The sequence below is a fragment of the Neovison vison genome, chromosome 7 (genome assembly GCF_020171115.1).
Source record: "Neovison vison isolate M4711 chromosome 7, ASM_NN_V1, whole genome shotgun sequence".
Taxonomy (NCBI): Eukaryota; Metazoa; Chordata; class Mammalia; order Carnivora; family Mustelidae; genus Neogale; species Neogale vison.
In genome coordinates, this window is record NC_058097.1 from 52,106,506 (window position 1) to 52,116,723 (window position 10,218).

A 10,218-nucleotide genomic window follows, 5' to 3' on the forward strand; every position below is an offset into this window, starting at 1 on the left:
CTTTGGCAAACCTCCCTTCTTCCTTGCCTCCCCAACTCCCACGTATATAATCCGTCACCCCTCACAACCCAGAGGGAAGTTGGGGTCCTGTCCCCGTGCTTTAATAAAATAACCTTTTTGCACCAAAGATGTCTCAGAAATTCTTTCTTGGCCGTGGGCTCCAGACCTCACCCACATCCAAACATTGCATCAAGAGGACAACGGAGGGGCTGCAGAGTCTGCGAACCCAGAAAAATCCGATAAAGGCTATGTGCAAAAGAATCCTATAGAAAACATTATGTTTAATGTTTAACATTTAATTAACAGGACTTAGGGGTTGGGAGATCTTTCCTGGCACTCCCTGCAAATTCCCCACAGCCCAGTTAGGATCATTGTTACTGTATAATAATGTAAGAGGGAAGCCTGGCTGACTAAGTCAGTAAGCGTCTGCCTTTGGCTCAGGTCATGATCCCAGTGTCCTGAGATCAAGCCCTGCATCGGGCTCCCTGCTCAGTGGGAAGCCTGCTTCTCCCTCTCCCACTCCCCCTGCTTGTGTTCCCTCTCTTGCTGTGTCTCTTTATGTCAAATAAATAAATAAATCTTTTAAAAAAAAAAAAGAATGAACATGAGAGAGGGCATTATGAAAAATCCTACATTAAGATATCAAAGATCATAGGGTGCCTGGGTGGCTCAGTGGGCTAAACCTCTGCCTTCGGCTCAGGTCATGATCCCAGGGTCCTGGGATCGAGCCCCGCATCGGGCTCTCTGCTTGGCAGGGAGCCTGCTTCCCCCTCTCTCTCTCTGCCTACTTGTGATCTCTGTCTGTCAAATAAGTAAATAAAGTCTTTTTTAAAAAAAGATGTCAATGATCATAAAAGGATATTGTGAATGATTGTATGTCTAGAAATTTGAAAATTTAGATGACAAACTCCAAGCTAAACACAACTTACCCAAGCAAACAAATATACAAATTAAAAGTCCAAATAGTCCTATTAAAGAAGAATAATCCAGGGTTGCCTGGCTGGCTCAGGTGGTGGAGAGTGTGACTCTTAATCTCGGGGTCATGAGTTCGAGTCCCTGGTTGGGGTAGAGATTACTGAAAAATAAATAAGTAAATAAAAACACAAGTACATTATTTTTTTAAAAGAGGAGTAATCCATAGTTAACATTTTTCATACAAATAACACGGCTTGACCATTTGGTTTTGCCCAGGCATTTCACAGAACAATTGAGAAGGAAATGACATCAGTCTTATGCAAGCTTCCAGAGAACTGAAAGAGAGGAAACATTTTCCATTTTGTTTCATGAGGCCTTGATATCCAAAACCTGGCAAGAACGCTGAGATAAAGGAAAATTATAGATCGTGGAATCAAAGTCCTAGACAAAATCAGAAGGAATCCGGCTCATATAAAGGATAATTACATCCTAACCAAGTTGAGTTTATTCCAGGAACGCAGACAGATTTAATACTTAAATACCAAGGGAGGTAATTTGTCATGTTAATATAATAAAGAAAAGATCATATCATCCCAGTATAGATCATATCATACCAGTATAGGTAGGAAGAACCATTGATAAAACTCAAAATCCAATTTTTAATGAAAAATAACAAACTTTTATTTTTTTATTTTTTAAAGATTTATTAATCAATACCCATCCCCATCCATGTGATAACTTGTTGCATTTTCCTTCATGGGATACTTAGTGAAATTTTCCCTTTAATTTTTTTTTTTAATGGTTCCCTGGGGTGATACAGCTAAAGCCCATTTTCTGGATCAAACGGAAGATGTTTTTCAGTGAAAACCTAGAGAAAGAGTAGTGATTAGGAAAGGGGGTAACTTCCATGAATCCATGGGAGTCTCAGAAGAATTTGGAAGTTCCCAGAAGTGTGGTCCAGAAAGATAGGAACAAAGGAACCAATTTTCTAAAAAGAGACTGGATCTTCTTTTCTTTTCTTTTTTCCACGGTTTTATTTATTTATTTGACAGAGACACAGCAAAAGAGGGAAACAAGCAGGGGGAGTGGGAGAGGGAGAAGCAGGCTTCCCGCTGAGCAGGGAGCCGGATGCCGGGCTCCATCCCAGGACCCCCGGTATCATGACCTGAGCTGAAAACAGATGCTTAACAAAGCCACCCAGACGTTAAAGATGGTTGATTTTAGGCTTTCTTCTTATCTGGATCTGCTATGTCATTTAATGCTACGGCCAAATCAAATGGAAATTAGGAGATCGTGAGCAAATGTTTGCCCACAAATCTGACAACGTAGAGAAAAATGGACAAATTCCTTGAGAAATGCAACTTTCTGAAACTGACCCAAGAAGAGATCTTAAAATACGAACAATGATATATCTGTTAAGTAAATTAAGCGCATAATTGCCTCCTACAAAAAAAACCCAGACCCATTTGCTTCACTGGAGAAGTCTACCTCCTACTTAAGGAAGAAAGCCTACCTTGCACGAAAGTCCCTTCCTGGCATCTGTCTTGGCTTTTTCCCCTGCCTAATCCCTTCCTCTACTGTTCTTTCTGGGCTCCCTCCCAGAGCACAATTTCCTCTCCAGTTTCCACCCCCTCTTGCTGCCCCCCATCTCCTCCCTACTCTGAGGGGCTGAAACCAGGATCCCCGAGGTCACACTGCCACAAGGCGTGGCAACAGCCACACCATCCTTCCCAGCGCCCAGCCTCTGTTCCATCTTCACACTGAGAAGCACCGGGAAGGCTGGGGCTAGACCCCGTTTGCCTTGGGAAGGTTCCTCACCCCTTCCTGGCCCATGAAATAGGGGAGCTGGAGGATGGTCCCCACCACGTGAGGCTCTAATGAAGATAGGGGGAGGGGTAAGAGAAATTCAAGGAAAGTGCCTAACTGTCCCTAGCACATCATAAGCACCCCATGAAGCGTTTGGCTGTGATTTTACTATAACTGCATGTCCTAGGCACGATTTACTGTGGAGGAGGGCATCACTTAGTTAAAACTCACTTGTCAGGAGCGTCTGAGTGGCTCAATTGGTTAAGCATCTGCCTTTGGCTCAAATCATGATCTCAGGGTCCCAGGCTGGGCTCCCTGCTCAGTGGGGAGTTTGCTTCTCCCTCTGTTCCTCATCGCCACCCACCCCCACTGCCACTCAAGTGCTCTCTCTCTCTCTCTCAAATAAATAAAATATTTTTAAAAAATAAATAAATAAAACTCATCTGTCTCCCCAGAGGCCCTCCCCCGGGGAGGAGAGTCATGTGTCCGAACCTAATCCCTGCTAATTCCCGGTCATTCTGCTGAGGCCATTCTTCCAATCGTAAGAAGATTGGAGCGTTTGCTAAATTAGTCCTGTTCGGGGACAGAGGAGACAAGCAGGGAGGGGCTCAGAGAGCAGGAGGCATGGACTGGGGGGAGGACCCAGACATATGGGAGTGGGGGAGAGACATACGCACACCTGAGCTTGAGACTTAGGAGGAAGGAAGAATGAGGGACGACCAAAGTCGGAGGGGAGGGGAGAAATGCCAGCAGGGTCTGGAGGCCCCAGCAAGATGAATATAAAACCCAAGTACCTCTTCCTAGTGGTGGGATCTTGGCCAGGTCCCCTGACCTCCCACAGCCTCAGTTTTCTCATCTGTGAAATGGGAAGCATAAGAGTGTCTTATCTGATACACATAGCATCTCTCTGCTGGATTGTTCTGAGAATCAGCAGTCTTTGGACTGGCTTTCTCCAGTGTCTGGCAAACAGTACATGCTCTGTGGGTTTTTCTTTTTTCCTTCCAGTGTATTGAGGTATAATTTATATCCTGCAAAATCTACCCATTGTAACAGTTCAGTCTGAGGAGTTTGAACCATCCTATATGGCCATGGAGCCACCACTGTAATCGAGATCTAGGACACACCCGGGGTGACTGGCTGGCTCTGTTGGAAAAGCATGTGACCCTTGATCTCAGGGTTATGAGTTCGAGCCCCATGTTGGGTGTAAAGATTACTAAGAAAATATAAATAAGCTCTTCTTTTTTGTGGCCAAGTAAGAGTCCATCAGATGGGGCGCCTGGGTGGCTCAGTCGGTTAAGCATCTGCCTTCGGCTCAGGTCATGATCTCAGGGTCCTGGGATGGAGTTCTGCATGGGGCTCCCTGCCCCTGCTTCTCCCTCTCCCACTCCCCCTGCTTGTGTTCCCTCTCTCACTGTGTGTCTCTGTCAAATAAATAGATAAAATCTTTAAAAAGAAAAATGTTCACTGAATGGCCTGACCACATTTTGTGTGTCCATTTAATAGCTGATGGAGGTCTGGCTTGTTTTGTCCTTTGCCTATTGCAAACAATGCTACCATGAACAGGAACCCTCAGGTTTTTGCTTGAACACCTGTTGTCAGTTCTTTGGGGTATATACTTCGAGGTGAAATTAATGGGTCGCTACCCAGTTCCAGAACTTTTTTGTCACCTGAATAGAAACCCATACCCATTAAGCAGTCACTCCTTATTCCGTCCCTCCCTGCCAGCTCCTGGCACCCAACCACCCTGCTTTGCCCTCCCTGTGGATTTGCCTCTTCCGGACTGTTCATATGAATGGAATCCTACAATATGTGGCCTTTAGTGTCTGCCTTCCTCTGTGAATGCCCTGAACTGCACACTTCAAGGTGATAATAATGGGGGCACCTGACTGCCTCAGTAGGTAGAGCGTGAAAATTATGATCTTGAAGTGGTCCCTTCGAGCCCCGAATTGGGTGTAGAGTATACTTAAAAAATAGAATCTTTATTTAAAAAAAAAAAGATGATGATTGTTTTATGTGCTCTGTGTTTTACAACAAATAAACTTTTATTGGGCTCTTACCACGGACCAGAGGTTCAAGACAAGGTACTTAAGAAAATGATCTCATGAGGTGCCTAGGTGGCTCAGTGGGTTAAGCCTCTGCCTTTGGCTCAGGTCATGATCTCAGGGTCCTGGGATAGAGCCCCAAATCAGGCTCTCTGCTCAACAGGGAGCCTGCTTCCCTTCTTCTCTCTCTGCCTGCCTCTCTGCACACTTGTGATCTCTGTCTGTCAAATAAATAAATAAAATCTTAAAAAAAAAAAAAAAGAAAAGAAAATGATCTCATTTCATTCCCTTGAGGTAGGTTTTCTCCGTGTTACAGGAGGGGAAGCTGAAGCTGGGAGAAATGAATCACCTGGATCCTGGGACCAGAAGGGGCCAACCCAGGCTCCGATAGCAAGTGTGTCTGACCTCACCAACACTGTGTCCCCCTCTGCACACTCCACAACACACGCACACACAGATCTTAACCTGGGGCTCCTCTAGGACTGAGAGGGACAGAAGCAGACAATGATGACTTAACATTTGGAGGAACAGAAAAAGGAGCAGAGAAAACAGAAAAAGGAAAAGGTACAAATCCAGCAAAGAGGAATGGGGACCTGGGAGTCTGAGGGACAGTCAGAAGGAAAAGAAAGAGAGAAGCAGAGGTGAGAGGGACATGGCAGGGACCCGAGGCTGGTGGACAGGGAGGGCCTGTGTCCTCACATGGGCCACTGATTCAGGATGTGTGGCCACCCCCTCCCCCCATCCTTGCAGAGGGAAACTCAGGGAACCAGGGATGTCACAGCAGATGGAAGCTGGCATCTGGAGCCCATGTCCCTGATTAATTGGCTTTAGGGAGGTACCAAGGAAAAAGACAGTGACCAGACAGAGAAAGCACATGGACAGACCCATCTCCCCAGAGACAGGGGGTGGGGGCAGAAGGAGAGGGATGGAGTGACCCCTTTTTCTACCTCCCCTTGTCTGCCCCTCCTCAGAAATTTTAAAAAATAAAAATCACCCAGACTTTAAGCGGGATTGAGCATTTTAATCATTATCACTCTGTGGGTGGCCTGGAGGGAAGGAGACCGGAGTCCCAATGAGTGAGAGAGGGGACCCAGAATAAGGGGGGCTCTCGGCCACTTCCTTTTCCCCCTTGTCACTCATTGGCTTTAGGAAGTGGAACCTCTGCCATCCCCAGAGTTCAGGAAGCTGGACCAGGGAAAGGAAACTGGACTCTCCTAACAGATTCACCCCTACGAATTCTGCCTGGACCGCCCATCCCCCACCCCAGCTGGCATCGATCTTGTCTGTTTGTGCCCCACACTGGACTCTGAGTCACTCCCAGGTCTAATGTCCCAGAAGCCTGCATGACTCAGGCCCATGAGGGATGGTCCTGGAGTGTGCTTAGGAACCTATCCTTGTGGGTTCTACTGATCTCAACACTCCCGTCAGGGGGCTCGGGGGTCTGGGCCATGTGGACCTCTCCCGGCCTGGACCCAGAAAACCCATCTGAGGCCTCCTGACCTTCCTTCCTGCACCGAAGGCCTGAAGCCATCTCCTACCAGCCCATGAAGGTAGACGGCAGGCTCTGCGTCCCTGACCTCAGATCAGACCCTAGAAATCAGCCACAGTGGGAGAACTGACACCACAGAAATGGGCAAAGGCTACAAATCAGAGCTTTTCCTCTTCTTTGGGGCGGGTGGGGGTGGCTTGTGGTCACCATGTACCAGAACACCACCTTCCCGCCCTGCCTCCAGCTGCCTTGTGAAGCCCCCCAAAGAAAGACCCATGGCTGCTGTCTCCCCCAGGGCTGAAAATGAAAGAAAAATTCAGACTGAGGAAGCAAAGGCAAACCACCACACTTCCAAGAGCGTCAACATGCTTGACTCCTTAAAATTCTCTTGGTGCTTGTCTCTGTCGCTGAGGATCAAGTCCGCATGGGAAGAAAGATTTCCCCCACCCCAGAGGCACTCCCTTGGGCCGGGCTCTCTGGTCCAGTCCCCGCAATGGGAACAGGAAACGGAATCTAAGAGAGAGACTGTGTATTTGAAATGCAGGCTTCCTCCAAATCCACGTCTCTCCCCCCCCATGCCTATCTCTTGCCCATTTACAGTTGGGAAGCTGGCCACTTCCTCTTCCTTTTTGAAATACCCACAGCTAGAGTTGGGGCTCACGGTCGGCCCCAGTCCTAACCACCATGGTTCCTCCAAAGCTTGGATGAAATTCACCTTTAGAAAATCCTCCAACCAAAGGAGGGGCAAAGGAGACATGAAACAGGCAGCTTGCCTTCCGTTCGCGCACCAAATACGCCCATTCTCACCGTCCGGAAGAATGTATGAGTGATGCAATGTCTTTAAGAAGAAACTAAGAAGAGAAGAAGATGAAAAAGAAGGGAAAAAAAAAAAATATATATATATATGTATCAAAGAGCCCCCTAACCTATCATACAAAATCTGACCTGTGAAATCTGTAACATGCCAAGTGGATTGTTTTAATTGAACTGGACAGTTGGCCTAAGCTTCCACGATAGGGCTGCTTAAAAGACTGTCTTTGGATTTTCTAGAAGGATCTCTAGACATATGCTAAGCAAGTGTCCCAAACGGAAGGTATGGAATTGAGCCTTCCCACCTGTGTCTGTTCGAGGGCACCTCGAGGCCAACCTCTCCAGGACCCCCCACATCAACCGCCAAGGGTGGTTTAATTCCGTCCCGGGGCACCCTGTCGGCACCCATGTCAGGAGTCTGGGACTCATGGTTTAAAATGGCAGCTGGGTTGAGGGTTACTAAGTCCTACTGAACTGCCCCCCAGAAAGCGAGGGGACCCTCCTCAGGGCAGGGGGAGGCAGGGACGCAGGTGGGCTGCTCCGCCCATGAGTCCAGAGGGGCCACTGCCTTTGGAGGGAGGCCCAACCCCGCAGATGCCAGAGAGGGTTTTCTACAAGATCTGAAACTTCCAGGCACTCTGGTCCTTGTAGTCCAAAGAATCCATAGGGTTGTAGGTGAACTTCCAGGTGCCTGTGGGGTCCTTGAACTCCAAGCTGTCCACGGGACTGTAGGTGCCATAGCTCTGGCCAGACAGGGAGGTGGGGGACTGAGCCAGGGAGGGCCCCACGGAGGGGCCAGAAAGGGGGCTGAGAGCCGGGCCCCCCAACTGGGGCACCATAGGGGAAAGGTAGGGATCCAGGCCGCTGAAATAGGAGCTCGGAGACCCGTAGGCTGAGGGGGAAGAGCAGAATGCAGAGGCCGGGGCGTAGGTCATGGCGTAGGGCGCGGAGGTCAGAGGCGGCCCTGAGGCCACCAGGCCCGCCCGCTGGGCGTCAGGCAGCGGGGACTCTGAGGCCGGGCTCCAGATGGACACCGTGGCCACGGCCGTGGTGGGGGAGCCCGAGGGGCCGGGGAGAGGGGGGCTGTAGGAGTCCGAGATGCCCAGGGGGTCTGGACAGACGTCCGAGGAAGATCTCGGTGACATTCCTGCCTTCCTCTTGGCAGGCCGGGCCTTGGTCTGTGCACCCGGGGGCTGCGGCTGCTGCTTCTGCTGCTGGCGCTGCTGGCGGCATTTTGCTCTGCGGTTCTTGAACCAAACCTGGGGGGGGGCAAGGGGAGATGGGGTGGGTGAGTGGGGAGGGAGACCAGAGAGCCCCCACGGTGCCCTGAATGATGGCGTTTATGGGGGATGCACATCCCAATCACACCACCGTACCTTGCCGTCGGTTATGGGGCACCCCGTCTGTCCATCCGACCTACCATTCACATCTGCAATTATCCACACACGCACAGTCATAGGCACACACGTATCATCACACATGCACGTGTGCAGGTAATCATGCACATACACACGCAATCACACGTACGCCCGTATGTACACTTATCCATCCTTCCGCACAATCAATCACCACACACGAACTAGGACTTTGGGGATGCCTCTGTGGACGGACCTTCTTGTCAAGGGCAACAGGTTATATACATCGACAGTAAGTACGCTGCATAGTATTTTAGAAGGTGATCAATACTTGGAAAGACCCCACAGAATGGGAGGAGGGAGCAGCAGGGTAGGGGCCCCGGGGACATTGCACCTGTAAGTGCGAGGGTACGTCTAGGTCTCATTGATGGACACAGTGACCTGATCGGTCAATAAACAAAGACTTGAGCAAAGTGATGGAATAAGCTCCTCCAGGTAGAAGGAACAGCGAGTGCAAAGGGCCTGGGGCTGGTGTGTGCTTAGCAGGCGTGTTAGGGGAAGAATCGGCAGATGTGGCTGGCAAAGAAAGTGGAGGGAGGGGTGAGGGGCCGTAACGGGGGCGAGGGGTCATATTCAGGCCATACATGACTTTGGGTGTTACTCTAGGACTACTCCCCCTCTCTTCACTCTGGGTCCCAGGAAGGGCTGGAAGGCACCCAGGGCTCGGACCACCCCCACCTGAACCCGGGACTCAGGCAGGTTGATCTTCAGAGCCACTTCCTCGCGAGCATACACATCCGGGTACTGAGTCTTGGCGAACAGGGCCTCCAGCTCCTCCAGCTGGCTCCGGGTGAAGGTGGTCCGCTCCCGCCGCTGCTTTCTCGGGGCACCTGAAGCAGGGACAGGACAATAGGACCATCATGGGACCTGGACTTGCCAGTCTCTTTGTCCGCCGGCGGGAGGTCCTGAGGTCCTGTGGAATGCCGAGAAGCCCTCTCTGGGCATTCATCTGCCCACCTACTTCCTGACCTTGTAGACCTCACTCTGTCCCCCTTTGAAATGGGGCCCCTCTTTGCCAGTCATCTTGGGGCTCATGCCTCACCCCAAGAACTGGCATCAGCCCTCTAAGGAGGTGTATGAGGTCGGTTTTTATACCCTTTCTAAAATTTCTTATGCATGAAGGCATGTCCAATTGAAACACATAATCAAGAATATTCAGCTCCTTCTAGTGTAGAAGAGTGACAGGTCCACGTAGAGGGAACCCTTCCTAAATTGTTATGAACGCCCCTACACTTTCCTGCACCCCTAAAGGACGTGGAGAAGTGTTTAGCAAATTGCAAATGACTACATATAGTCAGTATGTGACTCCAATATTACCCTGGCAAATTCCCAGCTTCTTCCTGAGGGAGGATAAGGAGCCCTAGGGGTCACTGAGAGCTGGAGGGAGGTGGCACCGGGAGAAGGATGGTACTCACTTGGATAGGACACAGCTTGGTGCATCAGATCCACGCTTGGACCACTCAAGGCCAAGGCGTTGACCGAGTAGTGGGGCCCCGGGTTCATATACGCCATCATGATCTTTGGGGACACCGCGGCCCAGGTCCACGGCCCTGCAAGATAGGAGGAGGCGCTCAGGCACTTCCCAGGTACCACGTGGTGCCTGACAGGCTCAGGTCCAAGTCCTGCTTCAGACTCTTCTTAGGTGTGTGCCCATGAGTACGTATCTCTCTATTGCCCTCCACTTAAGATGGGCAAAGCTTCCCCAAAACCCCGTCCGCATCAGCAGCTGAAACTGGAATGC

At 50.0% G+C, this 10,218-nt stretch overlaps 1 protein-coding gene across 1 annotated transcript; it reads right to left on the reverse strand.

Moving 5' to 3' along the window:
• Window positions 1-7,673: 7,673 nt before the first annotated feature.
• Window positions 7,674-9,992, reverse strand: CRX (cone-rod homeobox). The gene is made up of 3 exons (XM_044260531.1): window positions 9,893-9,992; window positions 9,156-9,307; window positions 7,674-8,321 (listed from the first exon to the last, which is right to left on the reverse strand). Exons 1-3 carry the CDS (start codon window positions 9,990-9,992, stop codon window positions 7,674-7,676), a joined length of 900 nt encoding a protein of 299 aa, XP_044116466.1.
• Window positions 9,993-10,218: the final 226 nt, after the last annotated feature.

Excerpts from the sequence above, each read along its gene's own strand:
- CRX (XM_044260531.1), bottom strand. The coding sequence starts at position 9,992 with ATGATGGCGTATATGAACCCGGGGCCCCACTACTCGGTCAACGCCTTG. Across the intron at positions 9,308-9,892 it reads CCAAGCTGTGTCCTATCCAA|GTGCCCCGAGAAAGCAGCGG; the intron begins GTGAGTACCATC and ends TCCCTGCTTCAG. Across the intron at positions 8,322-9,155 it reads TGCCTGAGTCCCGGGTTCAG|GTTTGGTTCAAGAACCGCAG; the intron begins GTGGGGGTGGTC and ends GCCCCCCCCCAG.